Source organism: Saccostrea cucullata, unplaced genomic scaffold (assembly GCF_032062105.1).
Source record: "Saccostrea cucullata isolate Sc308-1 unplaced genomic scaffold, CSIRO_AGI_Scuc_v1 ctg2458, whole genome shotgun sequence".
Taxonomy (NCBI): domain Eukaryota; kingdom Metazoa; phylum Mollusca; class Bivalvia; order Ostreida; family Ostreidae; genus Saccostrea; species Saccostrea cuccullata.
Genome location: NW_026928295.1, coordinates 203,442 through 217,409, shown reverse-complemented (window position 1 = coordinate 217,409; position 13,968 = coordinate 203,442). Strand labels below are relative to the sequence as shown.

Below are 13,968 nucleotides of genomic sequence, written 5' to 3'. Positions count from 1 at the left end.
CTCACTCTCTCCATTTCCAGTCTATAATTATCTTTCTCTATCAAACACTACTTACTCTCTCCATTTCCAGTCTATAATTATCTTTCTCTATCAAACACTACTCACTCTCTCCATTTCCAGTCTATAATTATCTTTCTCTATCAAACACTACTCACTCTCTCCATTTCCAGTCTATGATTATCTTTCTCTATCAAACACTACTCACTCTCTCCATTTCCAGTCTATGATTATCTTTCTTTATCAAACACTTCTCACTCTCTCCATTTCCAGTCTATAATTATCTTTCTCTATCAAACACTACTCACTCTCTCCATTTCCAGTCTATAATTATCTTTCTCTATCAAACACTACTCACTCTCTCCATTTCCAGTCTATAATTATCTTTCTCTATCTAACACTACTCACTCTCTCCATTTCCAGTCTATAATTATCTTTCTCTATCAAACGGCTTCTTACTCTCTCCATTTCCAGTCTATAATCATCTTTCTCTAACAAACACTACTCACTCTCTCCACTTCCAGTCTATAATTATCTTTTTCTATCAAATGCTACTTACTCTCTCCATTTCCAGTCTATAATTATCTTTCTCTATCAAACACTACTCACTCTCTCCATTTCCAGTCTATATTTATCTTTTTCTATCAAATGCTACTTACTCTCTCCATTTCCAGTCTATAATTATCTTTCTCTATCAAACACTACTCACTCTCTCCATTTCCAGTCTATAATTATCTTTCTCTATCTAACACTACTCACTCTCTCCATTTCCAGTCTATAATTATCTTTCTTTATCAAACGGCTTCTTACTCTCTCCATTTCCAGTCTATAATTATCTTTCTCTAACAAACACTACTCACTCTCTCCATTTCCAGTCTATAATTATCTTTTTCTATCAAATGCTACTTACTCTCTCCATTTCCATTCTATAATTATCTTTCTCTATCAAACACTACTCACTCTCTCCATTTCCAGTCTATAATTATCTTTTTCTATCAAATGCTACTTACTCTCTCCATTTCCAGTCTATAATTATCTTTCTCTATCAAACACTACTCACTCTCTCCATTTCCAGTCTCTAATTATCTTTCTCTATCAAACACTACTCACTCTCTCCATTTCCAGTCTATATTTATCTTTCTCTATCAAACACTACTCACTCTCTCCATTTCCAGTCTATAATTATCTTTCTCTATCAAACATTACTCACTCTCTCCATTTCCAGTCTATAATTGTCTTTCTCTATCTAACACTACTCACTCTCTCCATTTCCAGTCTCTAATTATCTTTCTCTATCAAACACTACTCACTCTCTCCATTTCCAGTCTATATTTATCTTTCTCTATCAAACACTACTTACTCTCTCCATTTCCAGTCTATAATTATCTTTCTCTATCAAACACCACTCACTTTCTCCATTTCCAGTCTATAATTATCTTTCTCTATCAAACACCACTCACTTTCTCCATTTCCAGTCTATAATTATCTTTCTCTATCAAACACCACTCACTTTCTCCATTTCCAGTCTATAATTATCTTTCTCTATCAAACACCACTCACTCTCTCCATTTCCAGTCTATAATTATCTTTCTCTATCAAACACCACTCACTTTCTCCATTTCCAGTCTATAATTATCTTTTTCTATCAAACACTACTCACCCTCTCCATTTCCAGTCTGTATTTATCCTTCTCTGTCTCCACTGTTCGTAGCTGCATTTTGATTTCCACATTTTCATCCATCAGTCTGTCATAGGCTGTAACCTTGGTTATTACGTCACCTGATAACTGTTGAATATGAAAAGAGACTTATAACTATTAAGAATTAACAGAAACTCATTTTGTGGCTTGAAAAAAGCAAGACTGTAAAAGCTGGTGACAATTAATATTTCAAAATAAGCTTTTTTTTTAGCTTAAAATAAAATAAGGGCTTTGGAGTATATTGTTCTCTGCAGAGGGAACATCAGATGAAACATTATAGACTTTAGTATGAACAAACTGTTGAATTTAAATTGAGTGGTACAAAGTTCAAATAATTTCACTTATTTATTCACCAAAATTCCTAGACAAAACTGTATAGAAGAATACAAAGTTGCTTAATAAGGAATTTCATTTTTACACATACACGTATCTTTATACCCTGCTATCTGTACACTGTAAACACGTACATGTATTATTTACAGGATGAACTTTTTTAATTTTACCTGGGCCCCTCCACTTTGCTGCTTATATATCTGGAGTTCATGCTGGATCTCTTTTTTCTCATTTTCCAATCGTTCTATTGTCAGTCTGGCAACAGTGTGAAGAAAACAAATTTCAAGTATAAATTATAGCTAATAATAGGTCTGTACACAAGTTTTATAAAGAAGCGTATGATAAAATTTCAACACTATGAACAATAAACTCTGGTGACTCATTACCTGGCTTGTTGGAAATCTTTTGTTAAACCCATATCTGAGGTTTTAGCACCATGAGGATATTTTTCTAAGATGGCATTCTGTGAAAAGGGAGTAAAATGACTTCAAGCATGTATTGTGGTCTAAATTTTCAGATTGTTTAAAATTCTGGCTGTAAATAAAAAACTACATGAGTTTAAGGCACTTTCATTTCTATCACGAGTAAAAACAATGATATCATTACTTAATTACATCAAATACCTGAAAGTCTCTTAGGTACACAAGTGTGTGTAAAATCACATATTTTTATGGGGTCATATTTTTGCAGTTTTAGAAAAAAATCTTGGTTCATGGGAATTTGATTTCGTGGATGAAAAACTTTTTAGTACTTGTCAGTATGAAAATTTATCAAAACTTCCTAGTGGGCATGAATGCGAAAGTCTCTCCCCACCTCAAAAACAATAAAATTTAATCTCCCCCCCCCCTCCCCTCCCCTCCAAAAAAAAAGAAGCCCAGGGTCACAGTGCTCACCTGAGCACATTGGCTAGGAAAAAGCACATATCAGATCAGAACTGAAAGTTTACTGAGGTGGGGGGATGGCTTGAATTTTAACCCCCCTTGGGTTCATGATTTAAACAAACTAGAATCTACACTACTTGAGGATGATTCCATATGAATATCACTAATCATGGCTTTGAATAATTGAAAAGAAGATTTTAAAAAGTTTTCCTATAAATTCCAACGTAAAACTTGCCAATGGGTCAGCCATTATGGCCCCATCCTCGTCCAGGAGGTCATGATTTGAACAAACTTGAATCTACACTACCTGATGATAATAATTTTACACGAGTTTCATCTTTCCTGTCTCAATGGTTCTTGAGAAGATTTTTAAAGATTTCTCCTATATATTCCTATGTAAAACTTTGATCGGACATTTTGGCTGGCCCCATCCTAGCCCTGGGGTTAATGATTTGAACAAATTTGAATCTACACTACCTTAGGATGATTCCACATTAGTTTCATCTTTCCTGGCCCAGTGGTTCTTGAGAAGAAGATTTTTTAATATTGCCATTAATTTTTCTCTAATTCATAATTATCTACCCTTTGAACAGCCTTTGGCTCAGGTGAGCTAAAAATTGTGATTACACAGTGTACTATACCTTCTGTTTGAGAGCCTGATTCTCTGCCAGTAACCTCTGTTCCCTCTCGGCCGCCTCCTTCAGTAAAGTTTTAGTATCACTCAGTAACTTGTTCTGCAAAAGAGAAATACGAGGGTTGTCCCAAAATTTTGTAGAGTGAGCTTATATCTTTTAAAGAAATTAATGTATTTTTATAAAATTTTCAGGGTGGATAAAGCGTGTTCTTGGCAGATAAATTACGAAGTTTTATCATGTTTACTTGAAAACTTTCTGAGTAATAAGATTTAAAGTGATATCGTTCCTTTACAAAAATATCACTCTACGAAAGTTATTTGTTAGATAATTGAATTCCAGTATGACAGTTTAATTGACATAAAAATGTTAAATATTTTAATACTAGATACCCCTTTATAAATTTATAAATTGAGTTGTTTTTCAGGACGTTCCCAAGCATGGATCTAGGAAATGAAGTAAGATGGGGCGCCAAAAGTAGGCATGGGGTCTGGGGGCCGCCTTGAGGCCCCCAGTGGGTCAAGGGCAAAGCCCTGGTGGGGGCTCAGGAGGGGAAGCCCCCGGAAGCTCCTGGGTTCTAGAGATTTTGTAGAGTAAAAATGAGGTCTACCAAGTAGGCATATTTACAATTTATAGACGAAACTGTGATTTATGTTAACTTTGACAATTTTAGGGGGGGGGGCACCCCCTCCTTAAATCTGTCACTGGTTCCACTTAAATGAACTTTATTTCACGACAGATAGTAATTGCTCATGCGTGTGATTCTAGGGACGGGGCTTTGCAAAGGAGTGAGGAGTGTTATGGGTAGGCAAAGTCGGAACCAGGGAACACCTTAGGCATACTAGAAACTCCCCCGTCTTTTTTATGCATTAATATTTTACATTGAAATAGCAGATTTTAATAAAGAAAAAAATATCTTTAGAACGCAACGTATTTTACATCAGCCAGTAGAGTAAAAAAAAAATCTTAAAACTTGAAAATTCTGTATTTGGTGGTGGTGAGGGGGGGGGGGGGGTGGTCGTCAACTTGTTTTCCGTACCAAATATTACTCATATGTACATATGCCACTAAGTACATGACTATTAATATATTAATTGACTACAATGCATAGGCGTCGGAACCGGGGGCAGACGCCGTAACCACAGTGCTACAGGGCGATTGCACCCGGGGGAGGGGCATCCACGGGACCGGGGGGGGGGGCGGAATTCATTATCCATTTTTACTCGTGAAGATTAACTATGTCAAACTAAATGGTTAAAATGATTTAATTATTAACCACTATTAAAATGGTTTCATTTGAACATTTATTCATATACATGTAGGACGGATACCTTTTCTTCAAAAAATGAAAACGTTAGCATATAAACATTGTTTTATGATTTAAAAAAAATATTCAGGGGAGGGGTGGCTATGAAGGGGGACGAATTGCTATATACAGCTAGATTTCCCACGGAAGAGTAGCTATATATTGAAACTTCCCCGGGGGGAGTCTCACTGTATAGACTTCCGAAGGAAGCATCACTTTGTAGTCAGTCTTCCAGGGAAAATCTTACCATCTTCCGAGGAAATGGCATTATCGGGAACATACCTGAACTTATAACAAACATCATTTGAAAATTTAAGTTCGATTGATAAAGTATTACGGCAGAAAATTGAAAATCTTTAATAACCCCGGCCCGGGTTTGCTTACCTACTTTTACCAACACTCGTATAGCGAACACCCTGACACCTAGCGTTATAACGCGGCACTAAATTCGGACAACTTGCATTCGTCTTCATTGAATTTAGTGCCGCATTATAACGCTAGGTGGCATTGTTTAAATGATTGAATTTACGTTCGTAATCGAGATAATCAAGATAGTTTATTTAAGAAACAGTATCAAATTAAAAGAAAGTAGAATGTATTCACAAGAATAAAGCAACATAGAAGTAAGGACAAAATAAAGAAAGATAAAAGCTCAAGTGTAATGCAATAAAGACGAATACGAAAACAATAAAGTGACATATAGTTACAATAATAACAAATCATAAAGAAGAAGGCAGAATAAGAATAAAAGCAAGATACATAGACTTTTGGCGGTAATTCCCTTCCATACTCCTAACCAACATCTATTAGATTTGAAGATTTTCCTCCCACACTGAACTTGCTGAAGATTTTGTTCACTGGGGCATTTGTGACAGGAATATATACGAGGGTTGTCCCAAAAAGTCGTAGACAATGTGTATAAATTTTTAAATATGCAACCAATACTTACCATATTTTGCATAGACATTATATAGTCAATGTTCTTTAAACTTGTGAATTTTTATATAAATATCTTTCATATTAATAATATTAGGACGATTTATATGAAGGCTAAAAAGGACTGTCGGCACACGGACAAAATTTGGAATTATTTACGCATATAACTACTACATTTGCTTTAATTTCTTTAGTACTATGTAAAACATTGAATTCAAATTAAAATCTATGAAACCAGAATAAAAATCTAAATATTGTGTCAAAATTTCATATAAATATCTTTAGAAACAGAATCTTGGTGTCATGATTTCCAAAGTATCGTTGAAATTGAATATGATGAAAATGATGTTGTCAAATGCATAGTCGCTGCACAGAGATGTAATAAATTGTATTGGATATGGTTAATATACATTAAAGACGGGGAAAGGCATACAGAAGTGACATTACACAACAGATTTTAATAAAGAAATTATTTTTAAATTGCACGATATTCAATGAAAGTTTTTCTTCTGTACCAAAAATAGTTAATTACGGCATGTAAGAAGTGAAAGTAGAGTACTGTTTGATAAACGCAGACAATTGGGAACAATCTGGACCGCGAACGACGTCAAACAATGTGTATTCTCTGCTGCCTACAATTTAAGACGATCTTTCGACTAAATTTGACTGAAATTTGAACCTGCTTTAAAAAAACAAATATAAACAAGAGGCCCATGGGCCACATCGCTCACCTGAGCATCTTTGGTCGGCCATTGTGGCCCCGCCCTACCCCTCGGGGTCATGATTTGAACAAACTTGAATTTAAATTACCCGAGGATGCTTTCCTATAAATATGATCAATCATGGCTTGGCTATTCTTGAGAAGAAGATTTTTAAAGGTTTTTCCTATATATTTCTATGTAACACTTTGGTCGGCCATTTTTGCACCGCCCTACGCCTTGGGGTCATGATTTGAACAAACTTGAATCAACACAACCTGAGGATGCTTCCATATAAATATGATCAATAATGGCTTGGCTATTCTTGAGAAGAAGATTTTTAAAGAATTTTCCTATATATTTCTATGTAAATACGTTCTTTGGTCGGCCATTTTGGCCCCGCCCTACCCCCGGGGGTCATGATTTGAACAAACTTGAATCTACACTACCTGAGGATGCTTCCATGTAAATATGATCAATCATGGCTTTGTCATTCTTGAGAAGAAGATTTTTAAAGAATTTTCCTATATATTTCTATGTAAAACTTAGGTCAGCCATTTTGGCCACACCCTTGCCCCAGGGGTCATGATTTAAACAAACTTGAATCTACACAACCTGAGGATGCTTCCATATAAATATGATTAATAATGGCTTAGCTATTCTTGAGAAGAAGATTTTTAAAGAATTTTCCTATATATTTCTATGTAAAAATTTTGGTCGGCCATTTTGGCCCCGCCTTACCCCCGGGGGTCATGATTTGAACAAACTTGAATCTACACTACCTGAGGATGCTTCCATATAAATATGATGAATTAAGGCTTTGTCATTCTTGAGAAGAAGATTTTGAAAGAATTTCCTATATATTTCTATGTAAAACTTTGGTCGGCCATTTTGGACCCGCCCTACCCCCGGGGGTCATGATTTGAACAAACTTGCATCTACACTACCTGAGGATGTTTCCCCATAAGTTTCATCTTTCCTAGCACAGTGGTTCTTGAGAAGAAGATTTTTAAAGAATACCACCAAATTTTCATTAATTCCCAATTATCTCCCCTTGAATGAAAGCGTGGCCCTTCATTTGAACAAACTTGAATCCCCTTCACCCAAGGATGCTTTGTGGCAAATTTGGTTGAAATTGGCCCAGGGGTTCTTGAGAAGAAGTCGAAAATGTGAAAAGTTTACAGACAGACAGACGGACAGACAGCTAGACAGACAGACGGACAGACGGACAGACAGACAGACAGACGCCGGACAAAATGTGATCAGAAAAGCTCACTTGAGCTTTCGGCTCAGGTGAGCTAAAAAAAAACAGAAATTATTGAATTTAAACATGTCCTTTCATCAAGAGCGATCTATCACTTAAAAAAAAATTATTGAATGTTAATACCTACGAGTGAAGCAGACAAATAGATCATGAGGTTTCAGGAGACGTAATTTACGCTTGCTTTCGTGCGCCGGTGTACACTTGCATTCTTTCTTTATTTTAACATAATTCTCTTATGAGATGTGATATCATCATGAAACTTTAAGTGCATGATCATAAAATGTTACTCTTTGCTATGACAAGGAAAGAAGTTTAATAAAGCAAAGAGAAAAAAAGCTGTTAACCTTGTCTACGACATTTTGGGACAACCCTCGTAGATACTGACTATGATAATTGAAAGTTTACTCATGGTTTTACCATAATTAATTTATTATGTTAAAAATTTGGTATCATGAAATATTCGATTAAATTCCTGCTGACAGTACAATTGATGCCTTTTGCATTAATACTTCCTCATTTCAATGTCATATTAAGATATTCTCAGAATGTTGGTATTTGACTTATTCTATGCCAAACTTCAATTCAAAGTCAAAGGTGTGTGTGTGTGTAAAAATACCAAAAGACAATGTCAAAATGTGTGAAAAAATATCTATAATTAAGGAATATGTCTATAATTAAGGAATATGTACATGGCCCAAGGGCACTAATTAGCACCTGATCAAACAAAAGGATTAGAAGCCAGTGGACTATTTACTTTGATATGGATAAATCAATTAAAAAGTCAAAATATAAATTTTATTTCTTCAAGATTAATTTGATTTAAAGCTTTTAAGAAAATAAAATTGGACAATATTTAATTAGCAATATACTTTAAAAGGGAAATATGACTTACGTTAAAATTCTTTTTAAGAATTAATTCTTCTATCAAAATATTTGCACCAAAAAATCAGTTAACCTTTCTTAAATAATGTTTTTGAGGTGGTGGGGAAGTGGAGGATTTTTCATTTATTTTAAATCAGTGTAATTGAATGAAATTGAAAAGTAATTGTGAATTACATGCCTTTTTGGAAAGTAATTAATTAAATAACCATTACTTTTTACGGAAAATTTGATCAATTACACATTATTTTCAATTACATCGAATTTTGTAATTACAGTCAATTACCATTACACGTTACCATTACCCCATACCAGTCTACCAAACATTTATGAATGGTAAATTTTAGTAAGGTTGAATTCAGGATCAATACACTTGATCATAGTCCAGTTGGTCGCCTGGGCCAACGCAGCCGCAATTCTTAAAAAAATTCGAATTTCAACCCTATGTATATAAAACGTTATAAAATTCATATTTATTAAAGCATAAACACCAAAATTTGAGGAAATATAGTTAATTACACAATATAAAGAATTTTCATTTCACTTAAAAAATACGAGATACTAATTATTTTTCCGTAGGATTTTAAATATAATATACCAAATTTTAATTGCAACTTTTGGGTATTGTGCCGCCTTACTACTCCAGACAATGAAATGTGTCTTTTAAATTGGAACAAATTGACATGTGTATTTACTCCATATTTGTCCATAATCTTATTAGATAGTGTTGGTTTAATGTATATACGAAGTTTCATTAATGTATGACATAGGATTTCTACAAAACAACGCTTGTCTACGGAATTTTGGGACAACCCTTGTACATATCATTCTTATTTGATTACAGTAAAACTTGTTTAGTGGAAAAACAGCTAGTGCAAATTTACAGATAAAGTGAAGTTATCTTAGATCTCCCACTGCATAACTTGAACAAATCTTTTATAGAGATATAACAAACAGGGATGGGGTCAATTACATAGGAAAGTAATTACAATTACTTTTCAAAAACTTTCAACTAAATTACCATTATCATTAGATGGATTTTGAAATGCAATTAAATTGCAATTACTTTGCAAGAAAAGATCTTTTAACTACAATTCAACTAACAAGATCTATGGAGAGGGCTAAAATAAGTTAAACATGCTGCTCAATCATATTCACATTAACATCATTGAATAAAAAAATAATGTTTAGGCCATATAAAATTGAAATCTTGGTTCTCAGGCCCGCGCGCATCCGTTTCGAGGTAGCCGCATTGCCGATTTTATTGTTTTTTTTGATAAATAAAAAATTGGTGTTACGGAGACCAATCTTGGAAAAAAAATTCCAACCTCATTTGTTTCGTAGTATAGTATTCAAATATCACTTCCGGTAGCCATTTACAATGAGATTTTGGCTACTTTGTTTGAAAATACATTCGAGGACATTGTCTATGATGTTTACACGCTGTTAAGCAATGGATAAAGCAGAATTTTCTACCAGAAATGGAAAGTACATCTGTGATTAAAAAAATTATTTTTATGTTAAAGAAAATTTGGAAATTAAAATAAAAAAATTACCTCCTTCAACTACTTTATTGCCAATAAAATGAAAAAATAAAATGCCGCCCTCCCGCATCTGTTTAGGAGAAAATTGGCCGGAGAACCAGGGAATTAAATTTAGATAGCCTTATATTCTAATTTAAACAAAATCTGTTTTGTTTTTTTTTCATAGCTATGTTTAATCATTCCACATGTAAAATGAAGTTGATGATAAAAATGACCACTTAAATTTTATTTGAAAATATTGCAATACATATAAAAATACATTTAAAACTATGACAAAACCTCACAAGACAAGCCTAACCCTATCGAAATACACATTTACAAATATTACAATATTGCTATTGTTGTTAAATCATAATTGCACAATTGAGTACCTATAGCCAACAATATTAATAAAATTTTAAGGTACTGTAACAAGTATAGCATATATCTCCACACTAAACTACATATACATTCATACTTTGAGCCATCTTAAATGTAACAGCCTAAGGGTTATCTACCTTTTTCTCCATTTCTTTCTCAAGATCTTTCAGTTTCCCCTCGTACATCCGTGTGACGACGGCCGACTTCCACCCCTTGGAGTCCATGGTTCCGGATCCACCCGGCCGCTCTCGCTCCAGTCCCGTCATAGACTTGGAGTCCTGGAGCTGGCTGTTCAGCTGTTCTTTCTGTAGCTCCAGATTCCGGATCTCCATCCTCAACTTCTCATTGGACTCAATTTCCTGATAACATAGCAGCGAAGTTAAAACAAGTCACACTATACACTTCACACTGCATACATGTACATACATTAAATGACCCAGTCCATTGTTGATCCAAAAGAGACATATTTTTCTTCATTTCAAATTTTTGTCAAATGCTTCTTGAACAATTACAATTCTAGACTTCAAAATTAATCATATGACAATATATTTCCTCTTTACATTTTTTCTTTGTTCCATTTATCTCGACTTGGAAATAAAATCATTCTGGAATCTGTATTATTGTTATTTGTATACCTTCATGAGATCTTTCCTCATCTTCTCGTAGTCTGTCATCATTTTGGCTGTACCTTTCTGTGTGGTGGTGTACCTCTCACTGAGTTTGGCACCCATCTTCAGACGTAGCTCCTCCAATTGATCCTGTATAATAACGTAAAACATAAACTCTAAGTATTATAAATAGTGAGGGCCTCATAAAAGAGAAATTTGCATTTGGAGAGGAAGGGGGAGCAAGTGGGGGAAAATACATGTATTGGATCACATGTACACATTACTAAAAGATTAATTTTTCCACATAATTCCTCTACTATCATGCTTTATCTCTAACATTTAATTGTTTATACATAAATCATTTTCCTTTTCAAAGCAGCATAACATATTTTGTTTCTTTTCTTTGTCATTTTCAATATCATGCCTAATGTCCCTATAAAAACAAACCTTGAGTCCAGCATTCTCCAGCCTGAGTTTTTGCAGTTCTTCGTTCCCTGCGATGTGAGGGGCTTTCTTTAATTCTTCATTCTCTAACTGCACACGCTCCACAACCTTTTTTAGGAGGGCTATCGTCTTCTCCAATTCTCTCACACTTTTCCCACTATCACCAATCTGTTCATCAAAAAGTAAAATTCACATGGTGATAATATTTTTTAAAAATTTTTCACTTCAGATATTTCCATGCAATATTCACATCTACAACTTTTGTGTAATTTTTCTTGTTATGATTGAAAGTCTACTTACCCTTCTGATCCCACTGGAGCCTGAGGAGTCAAATGATCTAGCCGTGTTCCCTCCTAGCTGTGAGTTTTCCTGTTTGAGGGCCTCCACATAACTCTGAAGGTCGGCTATCCTTTCCTACAAATCAAAGCATAGAATACATAACATTAGTAAGATAGGAGTTGAAACATCTTTATAAATTTTGCATATAGATAAAAATTTACTGTAAATCAACTTTTATTCGCCTGCAAGAAATTCCGTGAGTTCCTCTATCTACTTTATTCATGAACATTAATCATCAAGTACCATTCATTTTGCTAAGAATTTGTAGAGAATGTTTCTTCTTTCACAAAAAATTAATCATTGCAGATTGATTTTTAACTGAAGAATCATGAATGGAGGATGTTTCCAATAATAGTTGGTTTACAGTAAGTACAACTGACGTTACCTTCAGCCTTGGAGCATCTTTCCTGTACTGCTCATTCTCAAACTTGAGTTCTATATTTTCCTCAGACAAGGCCAACATTTGTCTCTGTAAGTTCTGATTCTTTTCAAATAAAGCCTGGAATTCCTTGTTGGATAGTCCCGTTTGATCCGCCCCTGGTTGTGTTGAGGTGGCGGACACTTTCTGAGCCACCACTTGTTCCATGGATTCCAGCTGTTCTGTCAGGTACTTGTTTCTGACCTCCACCTCCCGCACCGCCACATCCTTAGCCAGAGTTAATTCCCTTTGTAACTTGGTCACCTGATGATAATAGCGAAGGATAAGGGGTTCACTCAGAAAATCATACATTTATTTGAATATTCTTAATCAGGGTAAAACATGTTTTGGCAAGAAACATTTTTCTTCTCAAGTTATTAAGGAGAGTTCAAATGTAGCAAACATCCTTGGAGGATGTACAAATTGTTTAACAGATTCGGTTTACCCCATTCATCTATGTTTCTTGGTTAAGCTGTAGTCTGTTACCAATGTATTTCATCTACTTGTCCATTTGACTGATTACTTTATATTGTGTTGGCCTGGTTACCTTGTCCTGGAGCTGATAGTTTCTTGTCTTCAGTTCCTCCACGGCGTGGTCAGGTTTGTCTAAGGGTCCCCGGGGGGCAGGTACTGGACCTCTCTGGGCGTTACTCAGTTTCTTTTCTGTCAAGTCCTTCTCTCTAATAGCTCTGTACAAACATGAAAACACAATGAATAAACAAAAATCATACTTTAACTCATGCACAATGGCTATTTATGTTTTTCAGCCCCACTAAATTATTATGAGATAATGAAGTTCAACAGTATTTCTTCAGACTGTGTGTTGATGTCCATTATCTCTCTCTATCTCCCACCTTACCTGTCCAGCTGATCCTTCAGTATCCTATTGGACTTCTCCAGCCTTTCCACTTCTGCCTCTTTCTCTCTCACAGCCATCCTCATTTTCTCCACAGTCTTCTGCCATTTCTTCTTTTCCTCCCATTTCACTAATTCTTCTGACTGGAAATATAAAATGTAAAACAAATTTGAGACTCCCAAACCCTTTTTTTTAATTGGATTTGGTTAGCAAATTTGCTTTTTATAAGTTCCTATAATAAATGTAAAATCTGCAAGAGTTATCTTCCATGAACATAATTCTTTCTTGATGTTTCTTCCTTTCTTACAATTTTTTTTTCACATTTTGTCCCTGTGTCTTTAACAAATAAATTGATTTATTGTTTTAGAGTTACCTTTTCCTTGGTGAGCTCTTTTATGGGAGGCGTTTCCTTGGAGATCTCGTAGGGTTTTTCGGGCTGCTGTTGTTTACGTTTGAGTTCCTCCTCAAGCATCCTCACCCTCCTCCTCATCTCCTCATACTCCTTCTGTCTCGTCTCCTCACCTATCCTCTGTATAGAAAATATATATACATTATACATCAGGAATCACAGATAGTTATCAAGGATCTCCAGCTCATTGAGCAGAGGGTCCTGGGGCTAGACTTAACACCCACCATGGGTCCCAGGAGAAAGCCCTGGTTGGTTTGGATACTTGTAGGCCCAGAAATTTTCTATTCTGGAGATTAAATACAGCAAAAATGAAGTTTCCTTTCCCATATTTTGCTTACCTGAATGCCCATCTTGCCCATTATTTG

At 35.0% G+C, this 13,968-nt stretch overlaps 1 protein-coding gene across 1 annotated transcript in view; it reads right to left on the bottom strand.

Moving 5' to 3' along the window:
- The window catches only part of LOC134277117 (centrosomal protein of 290 kDa-like), a 36,929-nt gene that overhangs the window by 1,486 nt on the left and 21,475 nt on the right, over positions 1-13,968 (bottom strand). The window contains exons 43-54 of the mRNA XM_062759402.1: positions 13,568-13,723; positions 13,198-13,337; positions 12,886-13,027; positions 12,306-12,602; positions 11,882-11,995; positions 11,585-11,749; positions 11,165-11,287; positions 10,667-10,888; positions 3,552-3,644; positions 2,416-2,492; positions 2,200-2,284; positions 1,658-1,783 (exon numbers count right to left, since the gene is read on the bottom strand). Of these exons, the coding sequence (XP_062615386.1) occupies positions 1,658-1,783; positions 2,200-2,284; positions 2,416-2,492; positions 3,552-3,644; positions 10,667-10,888; positions 11,165-11,287; positions 11,585-11,749; positions 11,882-11,995; positions 12,306-12,602; positions 12,886-13,027; positions 13,198-13,337; positions 13,568-13,723 (1,740 nt within the window). The remainder of the gene's footprint in view (positions 1-1,657; positions 1,784-2,199; positions 2,285-2,415; positions 2,493-3,551; positions 3,645-10,666; positions 10,889-11,164; positions 11,288-11,584; positions 11,750-11,881; positions 11,996-12,305; positions 12,603-12,885; positions 13,028-13,197; positions 13,338-13,567; positions 13,724-13,968) is intronic.